This window comes from Populus alba, chromosome 18 (assembly GCF_005239225.2).
Source record: "Populus alba chromosome 18, ASM523922v2, whole genome shotgun sequence".
NCBI classification, from domain to species: Eukaryota; Viridiplantae; Streptophyta; class Magnoliopsida; order Malpighiales; family Salicaceae; genus Populus; species Populus alba.
This window is the reverse complement of record NC_133301.1, coordinates 12,820,666-12,840,410: the sequence shown is the minus strand read 5'-3', so window position 1 is coordinate 12,840,410 and position 19,745 is coordinate 12,820,666. Positions and strand designations below refer to the sequence as shown.

The window sequence follows — 19,745 nt, the reverse complement described above, 5'->3', positions numbered from 1 at the left end:
TATGCGAGGTGAAATGTATGAGAGAGTGGGTTCGGGTTCGGGTTCGGGTTCGGGTTCGGGTTTTGACATTAATTTTGTTATTATCTTTAATTTCTTTTCTATGAATTTATTCATAACTTAAATTATAGGTTTTATGTTCCATTTTTAATATAGTTTTTTTAAGAATTGTTTTGTTTATACTTGATTTTTTAAGATATTATTTTAATTTATCTATATTTTCTTTGAGTTTTATACAAATAAACTTTATTTCTTAAAATAAAAAATATTTATTTTTAAATGATATTATTGATGTATTGAGCCTTGCATAATATTTTTTTTAGGTCGTGAATTTATTTAATCAGTTTTATTTGTGTTTATCTTAGAATCACAAGTTTTTTAGAGTATTAATTTATTTTTTACTGAGTTAAATAAACAAGTTTAGTAAATACAATTATATGAATATCTTATTTTTTTAAGTGAATATCTTAATATTCGTTCATTTCTTATTTTTTTAATTTTTAATTTTATTTTTAACAATAATTTTATTTATTTATTTATATAAATTATTATCAATTTATTTTAGGGATTTTCAATTTATATTTTAAATATTGGTTATATAAAAAAACACATTAAAACTGTTTTAATTGCATAACTGATATATTTTTTAAAAAAATTATAACCCGTGGTGAAGCCCGCTTAAATGTATACAATGTCGGTCCATCCAAATAGTCTAGCAAGCCCAAACGTGTCAGCCCAGATCCATAAAATACCAGTCGTCCACTCCTCTAGTTCAGGACGGTTCAAAAGTTAACCAAAACGGCAACACAGAGCTTCAATAGACCACTACCAGTTCTAATAGCTTAGTCTATCGCTCGTTCATTTTCCTGTGATTTCTCACCTTCCAAACAGACCATAATAAATTTTCCCGGATTCGATCCAAAAGAAGATCCACAGAAAGGAAATTAAACCCTAAAAAACATGATCGGAGTAGGCAAGATCAAGCAATACTCTAATGTCCTCGATAAACCCCTCAGCAAGGGCAAACAAGAGGTAACCTTGTAGTTGTTCGATCTCTCACTAACTCAATCCACTGGCTTAGCTTTGAAGTTTTGATCTTTAGGATTCTGGTTTTGCAGGTGAGTTCGAGTGCGTTTGCATTTTTGTTTTCGGAGCTTGTTCAGTATAATCAAACACAGGTTGATAACATTGCTGAATTAGAGCGAAGGTGAGCTCTGCCGTTTTCTCTATATTGCTTGATTTGTATTTGTTCATTTGGATCATTTTGATGATAGATTTTAGAGAAATTAGCAAGGAAGAATCTATACTGGATATTTAAAGCGATAAATTTTAGTGTTATTCTTGGCAGGATAGATCAAGAAATTCAAGCGATACACTTGTGATGTGACTGTACATGGTCTAATTTGTTTAAAAAATTTTTGATATCAAGTATTTGGGTGCTTTCATTTGTAATAATGATCTTTGTGGGAAATATGGAGCAGGCTAGAGGATGCAGGCTATGCTGTTGGGGCTCGAGTTCTGGAACTTCTTTGCCATAGGGATAAGGTGATGCATTGTTAAGATTTCTCCTTGGAATTCCTGTCACTTTTAAAATTTCATTGGTTATGTCTAGATTGATGCAATTTTGTTTTTGCCGTTCTCTATGGAATGATCATACTCGCGAACCAGGAGTAGATAAGTTTCTTCAGAAGCTTTTTAGTTCTTTCGTTGGCAGTAAGTAGCATGGGGATTATATATTAATATCATGTGTATGCTGAGTTTTCTCCCCCCGCCCTATATGTTATGTGGCAGTTCGCATTCAGAGGCAGCAGGAATATAGGCATTGCCCATCTGTATATCTGATCAAAGTTTCTGTGCATGATTGCATATGATTGGGTTTTTGAAATAGGTGTGTGAAGCATGTGAGATGACTTTCAGTTTTAACTTATGGGCTAGTTGTGAATAATGAAGTACTCAATCAATGTTCCTATGCTAGAATTGCTGGCAGAGAATTCTCAGTCCAATCTCTTTTTCAGTGCAGGAAAATGTGCCTAGATTGCTGAAATTGGAGTAGCTTTCTATTATTTTATTCTCCATTCCACATCTGATGCCTTTAATGGCTGTGCGTTTTGCTGTCTGGATACTTATAATTTTATGCTGCCCGCAGAATTGATGCCTTGTTTATGCAGAATGGATATACTTATGAAACAACTTTTAACATGTTATATCTAGATCATGTATCAATCCAGGAAATTGCATTGTTAGCTATCCTAATGTCATCAACCTGTAATTTTTTACTGTGGAATCTTTGACTTGCCAAACTGTGAGGCTTGTAATACATGTTTATATTCAGTAAAATGCCACGAAGGTACTTTCATACATCGAGTCAAAGGCGTGGTATGGGCTTTCACTGTGGTTTATTTGCATTTCTCCAAGAACCTCATTTTGCTTTTCCCTTCACTCTCTCACCCTTGTGGCAATTAGCTTGTCATCATACAAGGGGTGTGATATAAGCTGTCTAGAACTCTGGCTATTTTTCCCCAGGAGGATTATTTTCTATGTTGAGTAAACTTGCGCCAACTATGGTTTGACAAATATGATTTGTCCTGGCTCCAAAGAATGCCAATAGGTTTTCTTCATTAACATTTATTTTGCATTGCATTTTGGTTCTACAAGTGCTATAACAATGCTTCTTTTGATGCCACAGGGCAACAGAAGGGAAACACGATTGTTGGGTATTTTGTCTTTTGTCCACAGCACAGTGTGGAAAGTGTTATTTGGAAAGGTAAGTTTATTTGCAGTGTTTGAAAGTTCAGTAACTTCTTAAACTACATTTTATGCGAAAATGGAAATTCATACTAGGTGTATTCTTTTTTATTTCATTTCCATTCCTAACATGTAATTCAGCATGTTTTACCCATTTTGTTTTCTCAAACAATATTTATTCATGTACCTTTTTTCTTTCCTGTTTGTGTATTGGTTTGAAATGCATGGAGTAAGTAAGGGTTCATGTAAAACTCATAGTTGGATCTTACCAGCTCATTTCCTGCTAATATGTTAGGTAGTCGATTCCCTTGAGAAATGCACTGAACATGAAGATGAATAAATGATCAGTGAGAATGGAAAGTCATTTTATGTGAAAATGGAAAGTCATACTAGGTGTATTCTTTTTTATTTCATTTCCATTTTGAACCTGCAATTCAGCATGTTTTGCCGATTTTGTCTTCTCGAACAACATTTATTTGTGTAACATTTTTTCTTTCCTGTTTATATATATGTTTGAAATGCATGGAGCAAGTAAAGGTTAATGTAAAACTCAAAGTTGGATCTCACCAGCCCCTTTCCTGCTATTATGTTAGGTAGCCGATTCCCTTGAAAAAGGCACTGAACATGAAGATGAATACATGATCAGTGAGAAGGAGCTCCTTGTCAATAGGTCATAATTATCTCCTTGGCCTTTTTTAGTTCATAATATGACAATTGCTGTCAAATGTAGCTGGGTTTGTTTTTTAAGTAATGATCTAGGTGCTGAACTGTCTTTGTGCTGTAGATTCATTTCAATTCCAAAGGATATGGGGACATTTAACTGCGGGGCATTTGTTGCTGGAATAGTAAGGGTAAGTACTAAATTTAATTCATACCAGTAAACTGACCTTTCAGTTGTCGGAATCTCTAATTACTTTTCCCCCTCCTTTTCCCCTTTGCAGGGTGTTTTGGATGGTGCAGGTTTTCCAGCAGTAGTAACAGCTCATTTCGTGCCTATGGAGGGCCAGCATCGACCTAGGACAACCATTTTGATAAAATTTGGTGAGGAGGTAAGGATTTTTTGTTTCCTTTCCCATTCACTTTTAGCAAATGGATCAAACGAAGATTGATTTTTCAATTAAATACTGCCTATTCTATTCCAGTTCTTGCATGCTCTGTCATCCCAGCTGTCTTGAATCTTTGTCATGTTATATGATAATTCCTTCAACTTTGGTTCTCACTTCTCAACATGCTCACCTGGCTACAAGCCATTTCAGTTAAACGATCTGCATATAACCTGTCATGAAATTGGATTGACATTTGCACATTACTACTGCAAGTATATTAGGAGTTCTGTAGAACTGGACCGAAGATTGCAGATAACCTGTCATGAAATTGGATTGACATTTGCATATTACTAATGCAAGGGTATGCATTAGGAGTTCTGTAGAATTGTCCTTTTTGTTCAATTTATAAAAGGAAAAGTACTGATATAGGGACATTGCATTTACTGGTCACTCTACCCATGCATTTTCTGGTTGCCAACATCTCTGTGCCCATCTTTATTGTCCTTGTGAAGACCACTATGGTTTATCTGTCTGCATGTGCCTTCTGGGCTAAATTGGATGCTTATAGTCTTCCTGCCAGAAATAAAAATTTGATCCTTTTCCCCTTCAAAACTTAGATTTCTGTTGCAGCCACTGCCAAATTCATGTCCGAGAAGGAGTTACCTAGTAATGCCACTCATTTTATTACATATTCTTGTCCAGAAGATATTTTCCACGTGTTCTGAAAAGGGCCCTGAATATTCAATTCATTCCCATTAAATTACTTTTCTGCATTATCTTGCTAAGTATTCGTGTGATTTAGCATAATGTTTTTTGCTGCTGTTTGCAAGGGTGACGTGTCGTTGAGCTTGTTGTTCACGGCCTAAAAAATCTGCTCTTTCGTGTGGAGTGTGAGCCATTCCTGCAATATTTTTCACCTGATTCTTGTCGTGGCCCTTTTCCCATTTCTCTTCCCTTTTTGCCAGGTACTAAGAAGAGAAGCAAGACTAGGTTAATGCTTGTTTGAATATTTCATCATGCAACCTTCGGTCTTCAGCAACCCGGTGAAGAGCAGTGAACTCCTTCAGCTGGAATCCTGTCAGCTGTTCTTTGTGACATTATTGGATCCCTGTTTGATTTTTGTGTATGCTCTTCAGAGCATGGAAATTTTAATGATCTTGTAAAAGCAATTATTGCCACTCTAGTTGATGTAAAGTATACGATTTCCCTTCATCCCAACTCATTTGATCTTGGTCAGGATGAGCTGAGTTGAATAGGTTCATGAATACATTTTTATCGGACTTCCACAACTCAGCTAAGCTTTTCATCCTCTCGAAGCCTTCCCTTTTCCTTGAGGTATAAATTCCAGAAGAGGTCAAGGTGCGCTCAAAGTCTGGTCTCATTCCTTATTAATGACGCGAAACAATCAAACATAGCTACACGCAATCACCGCCGCACATCTCCCTTCTTCCTCGTCTGACCGGACCTGTCTTTCTTTCCTGTTACAACTCTCAAACCTGAAATGAACAGCCCCACATCCCAGCCAGAAACCACCTCTTTCCTCCCATAAACCAAGTCGCTTGCTACTTTTATCACAGGTTCAGCGCCGACGCGTGAAGCATATCTACACCCACCACCGCTGCCCGGTTCACTCCCCAGTAAAGTTTTGTATTAAACTATATATTATAATCTATATTCAAAACATTAGAATATGGATATTATTGTTATTATAACATGTTATTCTATCTTATTTAATGTCTATTAAATTTAAAATACAATAATTATTCAATCTAGTCCAATATACATCAAATACAAGATACAATAATTATTATAACATGTTCAACCCATTCTGATCTAACCTAATTTAATTAATATTGCTCAGCATACTAAATACTACTCTAATGCAATTATTGTTGGTCGCTATGGTGTGAAAGCGATCCTCTTATTTCCTAACTTTTTAAATTTTAAATTAACATAAGAAAACATCTCTACATGTATAATTAGCTAGATCAGCGAGGAAGTTGCATTTTTAAAAATGTTTGAATAAAATCTATAGTCTAATAATATATTAATACATAATATTGCATCTACATAATCCTACAAGATTTCTGTCGATTGTAAAAGCTGATGTAATGCATAACTTGCCTTTGTTGATCACTCCCTCGTCCTTGACCAACGGGCCCTCCTTCCTTTCCTGCCTTTCCTCCCAAGCGCTTGAAAACCTGAAGAACTCGGCAAAATGTCACGTGTTCTTCAGAAACTGAAAACATTTATTATTTGGATTGATAGGGAAAAAAACCTTTATTTTCCTTTTATTTCTTAAGGGTGCTAATGGACTCTCCTTATGATCTGACCTTTCCAGGGAACTACTAGACTCACGAAAAAATCATTTCAACAACTATCTTCTACATGTCTTCAATTCTTACTCTCTTAAGAAGCATGGCCTTTAAATACAGCTGATTATGGCGTTTCTTTAGCTACTCACACTCTTCGATTTTCTGTCGAATCTCATATTGTCAAAAAATGGTGGTGACCTTCAAGAGCTCTAATGTAGTGAAACCAGCCACACCAACATGGACTGGCCGCGTTTCCCTTTCTGAATGGGATCAAATAGGAACAATAACTCATGTTCCCACTGTCTACTTCTACAAACCATCACCGAAATGGCTTTCACAATCCAATGTTGTTATCAATAACCTAAAAGACTCATTGAGCCATGCCTTGGTGCCATTTTATCCACTAGCCGGCCGTTTGCACTGGATAGGTCGTGGGCGCCTCGAGCTTGAGTGCAATGCCATGGGTGTTACACTCACTGAGGCTGACTCTGAATCCAAGCTTGAAGATCTTGGCGACTTACCATCTCCAGAGCACCAATACCTAATCCCCAATGTTGACTACACTGTTCCATTACATGAACTGCCTCTATTGCTAGTGCAACTCACCATTTTCCAATGTGGTGGTATTAGCCTAGGTTTGAGAATATCCCATGCTGTTGTTGATGGGAAAAGTGCACTTCAATTTACGTCTGAGTGGGCAAGAATCAGCCGTGGAGAGCCATTAGGCACGCTTCCTTTTCTTGACCGCAAGGTCTTGCGAGCCGGGGATCCCCCTTTGGCTCGGCCACAGTTTGATCACGCGGAGTTCGGTCTTCCACTGCTACTGTTGGGGGAGTTGAGTAATGCTGAAGAGAGGAAAAAGAAGACAACTTTAGCCATGTTGAGGCTGACCAAAATTCAGGTTGAGAAATTAAAGAATATGGCTAACGAGGGAAGAAGTATAGATCGTGGCCGTGGTTATACTAGATATGAGACCTTGACTGGACATGTTTGGAGGTCTGCTTGTAAAGCTCGTCGACACAAACCTGAGCAACCAACTGCTTTAGGTGTCTGCGTTGATTCACGTGGACGTATGCAGCCACCTCTGCCTGATGGTTACTTTGGCAATGCTTCTCTTGATGTCATTGCAGTTAGTCAAGCTGGCGAGCTCTTGTCAAAACCTTTGGGATATGCTGCAAGTAAAATAAGGGAAGCAATTGAAACGGTGACAAATGAGTATGTGATATCTGCAATTGATTTCTTGAAGAATCAACCAGACTTGACCAGGTTTCAAGACATCCACGCACGGGAAGGTGCTGAAGGGCCCTTTTATGGGAATCCAAATATCGCAGTTGTTAGCTGGTTAACCCTACCTATTCATGGCCTTGATTTTGGATGGGGAGAGGAGATTTATATGGGACCAGGAACTCATGAATATTTTGATGGGACTCATTGCTTCTGCCAAGTCCTAATGAAGATGGGTCAGTGATTCTTGCAATATGTTTGCAGGTGGCTCATATGGAAGCTTTTAAGAAATGCTTCTATGAAGATATCTTGTCTAACGGCCTGCAGGCATAGATAGTATAAAACAGGACCCAGCTGTCCTAGGCCAACAAATAAGAATCAGTAACCAGAGATAATTAAAAAAGAAATATGTGATCAAGAAAAAGAAAACTAATGAACATGTTTACTTTTATTAATATCAATCGATTCTCACATACATTCTATGAAAGAAGAAGAAGAAGAAGAAGAAGAAGATACTCATCTCATCACATGCCTACCATCATATCATGTCTGCTATATATCACCATGATCTTTCCTAGAGAAACTCAATTAGAGTATAGAGTGGGAAGAAAGAGATGGCAAGCCATAGTTATGCAAGAAATCTTTAATAAGCTAGTAGGACAGGAATGGCAAAGGTTCAAGAATAACGAAGTAAAGCATCAGAACTTACTCAGAGCCGAATCAAGCAACTTGAATATGTCCCGAACTGAGAATCAATGATTTCATATATTTATACAGGTAAACTTACCCTAACTTTTGAATTCAACACACCTTCCTCTATTTTTCCTTACACCCAAATAACCAACTTAAAAGAAAAAGAAAAAAAAGAGAGAAAGCACTTTGACAAGTTACAACTTGAAAATGCTAGAAATCATGAGAAGATGCAAGAGCACTATAAATTCAGAGATGCACAGATGCTTTTGGTCAGAGGTGGAGCGAGAATAACTTCACTTTTTCTGCATAAAGTAACATGGAATGCTAATACCATCATTGAACGATAAATGAGCAAAAAAGGAGATGTGCAAAACAAAGAAATGCAAAAAAATGTGCAAATTAGCTAAGAAAACCCTTTTATTTTATTTCACAATTTCTCCTCTTTAGGTAATCAGCCCTGATCATGTACATTCTCAACACTAAGACCGTACAAAAAACCAGCATATTTCTCAGGAGAGCTACTAAAGAAATTATCCTTCAATCTCATAAAAGTACTACAAGTAGGCAAACTATCAGAACCTTCTTGGTGACAGATACCAATCCTTCCAACTGCTCAGCCAGCTTATTCAAACCACCATGAAGACTATTACAAAACTTCATAAAATGCTTAATATCATAAAGCACAGGGAAACACAATTTGACAAGCTTAAAAAACCTTGCTTGTGTATCAGGCAATTTCTTGCTAGAAGGCATCTTAAGCTAGCATCCAAAATCACACCACTATGAAATGTAACCTAATGAACATTATCATTCAAAACAATCTTGGATGTTATTAAAAACTCAATAAACCTCCCACCAACATTAACTTATGTGTTCTTCACAAAATCATCGTCACTTTACAATAAAAGTTGGATAGAATCATTGGCATAAACATCCTCATCGAGGTTAAAATCACAAAGACTGAATTGCCAAATACAATATTTATCAGTTCCGCAGGCTGGTAAGTTTCCCTTTTCATCAGATAATGGAAGATCCAATTGAATTAAATCTAGAAGTTCAGCATTTGCTTTAAGGGTTTGATAATTGTAATCAAAACTAGTCTTGAAAAACCTGACTGGGCGTAAAACAATGCCAGGAAACTCAATGTCCATTGCAATGTAAGGGAAACCATCAATAATATTGAGAATCAATTTGAATTCTCTTTCTAGAGCATAGCTCCATATTTTCTTGATGAAAATCGAATCTTTGTTATGCATAACCGACATTTTAAAATTCAAGCCCAAACAAACCTGGAAAGGAAAAGTAACAAGAACCCAATTCAATATACAAAACAAGAAAAGAAACCCACAAATTAAAAAAAGAAAGAAAAAGACATAGCTCAGTACATCGGGAGATATATAAAAGAAACCCATAAATTAAAAACCTTAAAATTGAAGTAAAGAAAAAAGATTGAAAGATGTTGCTGTGTAGGAGATTAAGGTTGTTTATTTTTGTATTTTAAAAATATTTGAAAAAAGAAAAAAAATAATTTTTATTTGATTTTTAATTAATATTTTTTAATATTTTTCATACTATTTTAAATTTTAATATATTAATGTTAAAAATAAAAAAAAAAATTATTATTTTAATATATTAAAACAAAATTTTAAAAAAACATCTCAAAATTAAAGGAATATTATAATAAGCTAAAGATTATGCTATTAGTATTCATATTATTGTTTACAAACCATACAGCATGCTACAGATAAGCTTTCATAGCTCAGTTGGTTAGAGCACCCGTTTAGTAAGCGGGAGGTCTTGAGTTCGACTCTCAATGAAAGCAGATAACAAATTATATATATATAAATTTTTATTTTTTCAGTTCGACTCTCAATGTAAGCCCAATGTCAATGTGCTCTGTGCAGTGATTTAGCATTTGTTGGCGGCTGAGAATCCGAGGAAGAAGAAACAAGTCTCAAACCACTCCTGCAAATTCTTCTACATTATTATCCAAATTTATTGCACATTACTAGCAGTTGCTTTGCAGCTACCATTTGCAATACAAATTAATCCTGTCCCTGCACATTTTGTTCTTTCCCCCAGACAAGTCTGCACCGATCTACCATCTGTCTTCCCCACCCTTAGCAGACTTCAGCCTATCAATGTTATCACCATCAGACTTAATCCATTAATTTGGCAGGTGATACATAAAAACCATGCAAAAGCATGATCTCCCTCATAAGAAACAGATCTTCGAAGTTTACTTCTGTGTTGAGAAAGGGAGGACACGAAGTGGAGTCTTGAGAAATTATAAAGCTTGAGCAACAAAGCTTTTCAATTGCTTTGCACATCTGCTCCAGAGATATATCTCTAAGACCAGATGTGGCTTAAGAACCATTAAGAGGCCAGAAAGAAATGGCAGCTGCTTGTCCTGGAATATTCTAGAGTTCCTCTCACACCACACGCCAAATCATTGCCAAAAAAATCATACATCTCCACAACACTTTCACCTCCCTCGGAAGATACTGAACCCACAAACCTGATCAAAAAACATTCCCAAGTTTTGTGCAATACCAAACACTAAAAGAGACAGAAACGAAGGCTGTAAAAAAATTTGAAATCCAGGAAAGGATGCACAACCAGTAGCCCAGAGCATAAGCTATACCTTAATTTGAAGGAATTTCCAAACACGAGCAGGCTATTTTATGAGAAGTTTACGGTGTGAGCTTAGAACACACATGGTGACACCCAGGCAAAAAATATATCCTCAAATTTAAGTAAATATCACTTTTAAAAGCAATTCATGAACCCCACATTAATGCGAGTATAAAAGGTCTATATATGGGAAATATTCAATAAATATTTCCCACTAACATACATGTACAAAAAATGAAGAAAGAATATACTATCCAATTTTAAAAAACTGGCACTTTAAATATGTCTTTTTGTCAAAGTTATTCCAAAAACAATATTTAATGATCCTGGCTGAAAAAGAAGAAAACCTAGCATGCTACTGAAATCTAATACATTTTTTCCCTACATAGACAAACACTTCAAACTACAGTTTCAGTTCACTGGTGTTATACAAAGTTAAGACAAATTCTGATAAGATTTCTTGATATGGCTTGGTAAATGTTTTATTAATCCAACTTTCTTTTCGTTGCTCCTTTCGGAATCTGTATAACTAATTTTGGCTCTCTGATTTCAGCAACAAAATGAACCACTTAAGCAAATGCCTAATCAAAATAACCTGAAATCTACCAGCAGCACTTGTATTCAACACTTCATGACAAAAAAATAAAATAAAAAAATGGCATACACTGCAAATTTTTTTTGGAGGCACGCAATCAAGTGCATATATATTAGTCGCAACATATCAAGAGTCCAAACCAACCTTTTTTCTAGGTTATACCATGACCTTCGGCCCAGTAATGGCATCACAACTGAACTCAATCCATCCAGATCATCAATAAACTACAAACCATAAACAGAAATCTGCCAACAACATTTATGTTATGCAACACTTTACTATGAAAAACACTATGTACAAAGTACGATTGATTTGGAAGCAAACAATCAAGGTAAATGCCAGGGAATACCAGTCTCAGTACATGACTACTTTACGTTCATAACAATGAAACTCTATGCAAATTAACTAAGAAGAACAAAGAATCACGTCATAGAGGAGGCACCATGCCCTCATGCACCTTCAACAATTAGTTCCTACCAAGAGGAAGAGATCTACAACTATACGTCTCCTTGAAACTTTGCTTCTTTGACGAAGTAAATATGGATGCATATACCTCCTTTGTGGCATTAGTTGGTACCATATCAGTAGCCTTAAACCGCTTCACTGAACCACCATGACTAACCCCTTTCACATTCTCAACCTTCCCATTTCCTTTCACTTTCCCAACAACCTTATCCACTCCCTTAACATCAACAATCCCATGCTTTTTACCACTCAACTGCGACACCTCCACGCCCTGACCTGAAAACTCCTCTCCATTAGCCCCCACTTCCCCATTCTTCACCTTCTTCATTTTCTTCTCCTTCATTTTCGATCTCTCCTCCATTCTCTCCCTTAAAACTGCCACCTCCTCCTCACTCCCATTTATCACAATCTTATCACACTCCTCAAACGCTTTATAACAAACCAGACACTCCGATGACTTTACCTCCTTCAATGCCTTAGCACTCAAAACATGCCCACAATTCTTTAAAGCAAAAAACTTATACTTCCCATTAAACTCTAACCCCGTTACCGGACATTGAAACCGTGCATTACCCGACCCCTCACCCGGAACCACCTCTAACTGTATATCAATCATATCTTTCAAACCCTTTATATAACCAAACTCCCTAGGCAATTTTTTACCAATCAAAACCTCAACTAAAGCTTCCTTATTAAACATATTACCGAGTCGATCAATTACGCAAGGTTGCCTCAAGGGCTCATTCGAAAGTGAGCAATTAAGCCATTTCGATAGGCGCAGTTCATGTGGATCCACTTTATCAGGCTTTTTATCAGCATACATGTTGAGATAACAGTCCCTGGACTCCGCCCCCGTGGCACCGCCATCGCCACCGCCGCCGGAGAGCCTGACTTGTAAGATTAGGGTGCAGAGAGGGGTAATTTGTGGGTTTGGTAAACAGGTGGAGTCTTTTAAAGGTTTTCCGTTGAGGGTGAAATAGAAAGAAGAGGGATTTTGATTGTCGGTTATAAGAGAGAGCTTGAGATTGCAGAGGGTTAGGGTTTGAGTTGGGTCTAGAGTTAGGGTTTGGGTTTTGAATTGGGGATTCTGAGATTGGATGAAAATTTGATGGCTTTTTGTGTGCATTTTGCAGATGAGGCGATTAGGGTTTCTGGGATTTTCTAGGAATTTTATTTTGATGATTTGGGGATTTTTTTTGAGATTCTGGGAAGAGAGAGAGGTAATGAATTGGGGATTTTATTGGTTGCCAGAATGAGAGACACCGACTTAATGTCGTCGTTGAATTGATACATGTCGTTTGAATGACTGTTGGATTCGATGGGCTATCGTTTATTAGGCCTGGTTGTTTTTTTTATCCTGAGCATTTGCTGGACTAATTCGGTTCTGTCTTTAATGGGCTTTGTAGCCGCTTTTTTCCCCCTTCAAAAGCAAATATAATTTAAATTTGTTAAAATACTTATTTAGACACAAATTAATACTCTAATCTAAGAAGAATATAATAAAAAAAGAAAAACTGAAACTTTATATTAATATATAATATTTCTCTATTCATAAAATTAAAAAATTACAGCAACCACCTTTTGGAGATGTAAAGTATTAAAATAATTATTTTTCATTTAGTTATTGTCATAAATATAACTTTATTATATATTCTTTCTAATTAACAATATAAATTTCTTATATAATTTTAATTTAAGTAAAATAAAATAAATACTAAATAACTAGATTATAAAAAATATAAAATATTTAGATCATAATTATAAATTATGATTTTGATATTTTATGAAAAACATTTATCTTTGTTTTAAAAAAACAAACATATTTTCTATTTTTTTATTGGAGAAAAGAATCACTGTACTGAACCACTGTTAATTTGAATAATTTTTTATTTTACTTGGCTATATCATGGTTTGATATGGACCCCACATGTATATATAATTCCATCTTGCTGGTAGTTAGCTAGGGCGTGGACAGGCAAGTCTCTTCTTTGTCCATCCTCCACGAAAAGGACGGGAAAAGGATTTGAATTACAAGTTTTGTTTTAAAGCAAAACGACATTGATTTGGTTAAAAAAAAAAACTTATTTTGACATGAAACATGAATTGGTATAGTTTCTAGATTAATAAATCACTTTGTTAATCTCCGAGTTTCATAACTATGGATAAATTAATAATTTAAGGCTAACATTTTTGAAATTTTGAATATTGATATTCGAAGAACATTAATTCCAAACTGTTGAAAAAGGAATATTGAAATATTATCTCCAAGACTACAAAAAGAAATAAAAATAGCTATCAATATTATAATAGATGAGAGAGAGAAAAATTATTAATACTTTTTATTTTATTTTATTAACATGAATCTGGATCAACTTACACGTATTTTAATTAATTTTACGAATTTTAAAATTAATAATCATATAATTTTTTAATGATACAAATAAACTCGAATGTGTGAGCATTAAAAGTAAATCTAATATCTGGCCTTTTAAATTATTCTTCGGGATTGCTATAAATACTTACTTAATAGGAGAGAGAGATACGTGAATGAAAAAAAATTACATTTTATCCCATCAAAATTGGTAAGAAATAAAAATATATACTCAAAAATTATTTTTTTATAACTCCCTTTTTTTCATGTTTTCTCTCTCATTTAGATTGTATAGTCTTTCTTCTCTTTTCTTGGAGCTAATTGTAGGCACCCACTAGAAGCTTGATAAAGTCTCAAGCAAGGGGTTGGTGTGAAGCAGTGAGAAGTCCATTTCGAGGTAATGTCAATCGGAATAATGCAATGTGGTCCATAAATGCCAATGAAGTGCTCTTTACGGTGCGTCCAACCTGTTTTTTATATAAAAAAAAATATATTTACTTTAAATTAATTGATTTTAGTGTTTTCATGTATTTTAAATATACTAATATTAAAAATAAATTTTAAAATATAAAAAAATATATATTTTTTAATATATTTATAAAAAATATTTTGAAAAATATCCGATATCAAACACCCGAAATAAAAATGATGTATCTACTTTATATCTATATACAAGTTGTGGTCCAAATCGAAAAGATGATGGCCATTTATCACGCTCGCAAGATTTGTGGTTCTGCAGAACCCGCAAGAACTCATGGCTCCCCATTCTTCACCAGACAGCTGAATCCAACAAACCCCATCTTCTTTTCGAGTTTCAACAAACTCTTTTTTGGTTTGGATTCAAGCTACTGGTCTTTGTTTTAAAAAGATGTGTTCGATTTTATTTTCTAAAATAAAAATAAAAGATATGAACAAGCAGTTATTTGCTGAAGTAAAACTATATATTAAAAAACAGAAAGGGTGTATTAAGAGCAGCTTGCTCTGATTCTGTCTTCCATACCTGAAGATTAAGAGCAGCTTGCAAAATAAACGAGTGATCTGCTGTTAAAACTGGCCGGAGAAGATTTAAAGCTGCATTTTTCAAGCTTCAACTCCCCAAAAAAACTTACCTGCGATTAAGCTTTCGTGCTGTGGTTCAGGAAATTAAAACTTGGCCAAACTTAACCTAAGAGTTGTACTGTTGGACTGCGTGCACGTAGGAAAGAAGTTCCTACATATTGAAGATCAGAGATGACAAGGAGTTGGAAACTCTGCAAAATCGGTTTATTTACAGCAAAATTTATCTTTGAATCTATAATTATACAGCATGAAAGCGTTTCTTAGTTTTTCACGTAATAACCTGTGGACTTAATAGATCAAGCAATTTCTTGATCTCAAGAGCCATTTTTTATACGAAATAACAAAGAAGTAGCGATCCTTTTCTTTTCTACTAATTGAGGGTAGAAAAAAAAATAGAAAAATTATGTAGAGTGTTTTACAAGGTAAAAAATGAAGACAAGAAATCAAAGAAAAAATGAATATAAAAAATATTCCATATGCCATGTAGAAAATCAATGTGGTCCCCTTTTTCTTCCTTTTTTTTTACAGAACAAAAGTAGATAGAGAAAAATCCAAGTGTAATTCGCAAATAAATAATTCGTCAATGAAAACAAGAAACTGTCCTTGGTATTGACAAAGCTGGCAATTAAATGCTCGCTTGGCACTCTTTGAATCACCTAACCAACTTTTTTGGATCAGGTAGCTGCCATGCCAAAACGTGGCTGTGGCTCCTCTTCTCCTTATATATATATACCATCAAAAGCAAGCCACACATTCACCCAATTCACACTAGACACTCACTCATCTCCTACCTCCATCACTCTTTCTACAGAGGAAGAGAGAGCTCAAAGAAGAGGGCACTGCTGCTGCTGCTGCTGAAGTTGGATAGTTACTAGCTAAAAGTAGCATTTTTGTGCTGTTTTCTTTGTTGGGGTACAAAAAATGGCTGGGACTGGAGTGTTTTCAGAAATATTGGATGGCGATGCGTACAAGTACTACTGCGATGGAGAATGGAGGAAGTCTTCTTCTGGCAAAACTGTTGCTATTGTCAACCCAACTACAAGAAAGACTCAGTACAAGGTTCAAGGTACAGTTGATTAATCCCATATTGCAGTTCTTTGGATAATAATGCATGGCCCCGATCAGCACTAGGTTAACCTCAGCTTATTTGATGAGGCTACTGTTGTTATTGGATTTTTTTTGTGATAAATGTTCCTTTGAAAATTACCTAGTGATGAAAGAATGTGCACGCATGCATAGGAACGAAATTACAACCATTAATTTCTCTCACCATTTTTTATGATATATAGATGTTACGACACTACTCCACTGTAGTCTTGCCTAATAATCGTTGGAGAAAGAGAGACTCCTTAATGTGATGCATGTTTTATATTCAAGCAATTACCTCTATTTATGAATTGAGAGGATGAGGACAAAATCGTTTTTATACATGTAAGAAACTTATGATGCAATAAAGGGAGAGAAGGGTGTATAATTAAGAATTAGTAAATTTGATCCAGGGACTGTTGAATTTTTTGCCTTGGTTTGAAATGATGGAGAGAGGAGAGTGTATGATCTTGTCAATCTACCTGAAGTTTGTTTTGTTATCAAAATTTGGTATGGGTTTGGAACAGCTTGTACTCAGGAAGAGGTTAACAAAGTGATGGAACTAGCCAAAAGTGCACAGAAAACATGGGCCAAAACTCCACTATGGAAGAGAGCAGAGCTCCTTCACAAGGCAGCAGCTATCCTGAAAGAGCACAAGGCCCCAATCGCTGAGTGCCTGATAAAAGAAATTGCAAAACCAGCTAAAGATTCGGTCACTGAGGTATTTAAGTTTTTTCCATTTTCACGTTTGAGCTTGAACATGCACATTAATCACAAGAAGGGAGTAATTTATCTGATTTTCTTATTTGAATGGATGAAGGTTGTGAGGTCAGGGGATCTTATTTCCTACACTGCCGAAGAAGGTGTTAGAATCCTTGGAGAGGGAAAATTCTTGGTCTCTGATAGTTTCCCTGGGAATGAAAGGACCAAGTACTGCCTCACTTCTAAGGTATATTTCTTAGCTCACATTTACTAATCGCACACCTTCATTTCTTATTACCTGTATAATTTATGGTTGTGAGGGTGAGAATAAGGAAACAAAATTTAGTTCTGGTCAAAGTTGACTCCCATATCTTTTCATGGGATTTATATTTTTGATCAACAGAGAATGCAGACAAAAAGTTTGTTTGATGATGTCAACCTGACAAAACTTTCAACTAAAATTGTATAAACTGAAGAGGAGTTTGAATATAAATAAGAACAGTATGTGCTTGTATGAATATGATGTAAGAATACCTGCATGGATGCAACTTTACTCAATCGAATTAGAACCTGACAGAACAATCCAAACGTATTTGAGAGTAGGCACAGAGTAAGGAGCTTGTTTAGACGGATATTGGTGTCATTTTTCTGATACGATTACATTAAAGAGATAATAGGTGGGAGAAATTAACTAAATGCCAATTGTTCGAAGCTGTAGCTAGCGTTTGGTTATTGTAAAAAAGACGAGACATTTGGGATGAAGAGTATATGCATGAAGGATTTCTTTCCATAACTTCTACCATGATAATTGTTTTCAAAAGTTTTTATATTGGTTAGCTAATTCGATAACACTAAAATTGCAGATTCCCCTTGGGGTGGTTCTAGCCATTCCACCCTTTAACTATCCTGTCAACTTAGCTGTGTCAAAGATCGGTCCTGCATTGATTGCTGGGAACTCCCTTGTGCTCAAGCCTCCAACTCAGGTACATGAATTTTCTCCTTTAATTCTTTATAATGTTTTCCATCAAGCCATTGTATTGAAAATTCAAGGATCATTTATGTTGGTTAAGGGCTTGAGGTTGCACCTAAAATGAATGGTTCAGTTGTATGCAATTGAAGGACCTCGTTCACTATACGGTTTTACATAAGGAAGCAAAACATAAATTCTTTTCATAATCATAGATGAAGGTTTCATCCTCTTAGTCTCAACTTTAAATTTTATTACAGGGTGCTGTCTCTTGCTTGCATATGGTGCACTGTTTTCACTTGGCTGGTTTTCCCAAAGGCCTAATCAGCTGCGTCACTGGGAAAGGGTCTGAGATTGGTGACTTCCTTACCATGCATCCTGGTGTGAACTGTATAAGGTAATCAAGCAGTCATTGATCCTCTTTTGAAACTTCATTAGGTCCTTACTTTCAATTGATTGATGCATAACGTGTGAATCACAAGTTGCATTGTTTTCCCTTAGCTTCACGGGTGGAGATACTGGTATTTCAATTTCAAAGAAGGCAGGCATGATCCCTCTTCAGATGGAATTAGGAGGGAAAGATGCCTGCATAGTGCTTGAAGATGCTGACCTAGATTTGGTAGCAGCAAACATAATTAAAGGAGGATTTTCTTACAGGTATGAGAATTTTCCATAAATCTCGTTAAGGTTGCATTTTGCATGGATATTGTTCCATAAAGCCTAAAAAGTATGAGCATGTCAACGTGTTACACAAGACGAATAAAAATGTATATAGATAGTAATCTATCTTTTCTGCCTTAGCCCTTATGCTTAAGTTTTTTCTTTACCTCATCTATAACAGTGGTCAAAGATGCACTGCAATTAAGGTTGTCTTGGTGATGGAATCCGTAGCTGATGCTCTAGTTGAAAAGGTGAAAGCAAGAGTTGCAAAATTAAGAGTCGGGCCACCGGAGGACGATTGTGATATCACTCCTGTAGTCACAGAGTCATCTGCCAATTTCATTGAAGGGCTGGTTATGGACGCCAAAGAGAAAGGAGCAACATTTTGCCAGCAGTATAAGAGAGAGGGTAACCTCATCTGGCCCTTGCTGCTAGATAATGTGAGGCCTGATATGAGGATTGCATGGGAAGAGCCATTTGGGCCAATTTTGCCAGTGATAAGGATCAACAATGTGGAAGAAGGAATTCACCATTGCAATGCTAGCAATTTCGGACTCCAAGTATAGCTCATCTTCCCTTACAACATTGTTGTTTTAGTTAAAAAAGCTGAAGCATCTCAAGTGGATTGCCTTCCACCACTCTCTCCATATTTTTATATCGATGCTTGTTTCTGAAACATAGGGTTGCGTATTTACAAAGGACATCAACAAAGCAGTGTTGATCAGTGATGCAATGGAAACCGGGACGGTTCAGATCAACTCGGCTCCAGCTCGCGGGCCAGATCATTTCCCTTTCCAGGTGAACAAGAAATTTCTGAAAATGCTGACAAACTTATTACTTTATATTTTGCTTCAGGCCCAGGACATCAACTTGAGGAATAACAAATGCGTTGTTGACAGGGTTTGAAGGATAGTGGTATTGGATCACAAGGCATCACCAACAGCATCGACATGATGACGAAGGTCAAGACCACTGTCATCAACTTGCCAAGCCCTTCTTACTCCATGGGTTAGTATAATCTATCAGGGAACCAATAATCACAACTAGATTGTGTGCTTCTAGATTGCTAGTCGTTGTTCTGCTGCAGTAAATCTGGGCTCTAGCGTGCTCTGTTTTCTGATTTGGTTGAATATGTTTGAACATTACTCGATAAAAAGAAGAATAAGAACTGTATCTGTTGCTATCA

At 35.9% G+C, this 19,745-nt stretch overlaps 4 protein-coding genes, 1 non-coding gene and 1 pseudogene across 6 annotated transcripts; 4 read left to right on the top strand and 2 right to left on the bottom strand.

The window, feature by feature from the left end:
- Window positions 1–782: 782 nt before the first annotated feature.
- LOC118034340 (uncharacterized) lies at window positions 783–5,077 on the top strand. 2 transcript variants are annotated; one of them, XM_073406057.1, is made up of 8 exons: window positions 783–1,029; window positions 1,116–1,204; window positions 1,479–1,542; window positions 2,684–2,761; window positions 3,336–3,412; window positions 3,527–3,593; window positions 3,684–3,791; window positions 4,619–4,754. In XM_073406057.1, exons 1-8 carry the CDS (start codon window positions 958–960, stop codon window positions 4,652–4,654), a joined length of 591 nt encoding a protein of 196 aa, XP_073262158.1. In that variant the 5' UTR covers window positions 783–957; the 3' UTR covers window positions 4,655–4,754. The 2 variants fall into 2 exon arrangements, with proteins under 2 accessions (XP_073262158.1, XP_034895493.1); XM_035039602.2 differs by having other exon boundaries at window positions 785–1,029; window positions 4,754–5,077.
- Window positions 5,078–6,264: 1,187 nt separating this feature from the next.
- Window positions 6,265–7,712, top strand: LOC118034341 (spermidine hydroxycinnamoyl transferase-like). The gene is given in 2 exon segments (XM_035039603.1): window positions 6,265–7,524; window positions 7,527–7,712. Coding segments are annotated over 2 exon segments (1,368 nt in total). The 5' UTR covers window positions 6,265–6,290; the 3' UTR covers window positions 7,661–7,712.
- A 583-nt stretch (window positions 7,713–8,295) lies between these two features.
- On the bottom strand, window positions 8,296–9,395 carry LOC118034228 (probable CCR4-associated factor 1 homolog 6; annotated as a pseudogene).
- Window positions 9,396–9,768: 373 nt separating this feature from the next.
- On the top strand, window positions 9,769–9,842 carry TRNAT-AGU (transfer RNA threonine (anticodon AGU)). Its single transcript has one exon. It is a non-coding gene; the product is annotated as a tRNA-Thr (tRNA).
- Window positions 9,843–11,506: 1,664 nt separating this feature from the next.
- On the bottom strand, window positions 11,507–12,979 carry LOC118034342 (uncharacterized). The gene has a single exon (XM_035039604.2). The coding sequence runs from the start codon at window positions 12,838–12,840 to the stop codon at window positions 11,716–11,718; it is 1,125 nt and encodes a 374-aa protein (XP_034895495.1). The 5' UTR covers window positions 12,841–12,979; the 3' UTR covers window positions 11,507–11,715.
- A 2,913-nt stretch (window positions 12,980–15,892) lies between these two features.
- On the top strand, window positions 15,893–19,745 carry LOC118034345 (NADP-dependent glyceraldehyde-3-phosphate dehydrogenase). Its single transcript, XM_035039610.2, has 9 exons — window positions 15,893–16,210; window positions 16,758–16,951; window positions 17,051–17,179; window positions 17,796–17,915; window positions 18,160–18,296; window positions 18,401–18,556; window positions 18,741–19,119; window positions 19,241–19,357; window positions 19,459–19,745. Exons 1-9 carry the CDS (start codon window positions 16,066–16,068, stop codon window positions 19,570–19,572), a joined length of 1,491 nt encoding a protein of 496 aa, XP_034895501.1. The 5' UTR covers window positions 15,893–16,065; the 3' UTR covers window positions 19,573–19,745.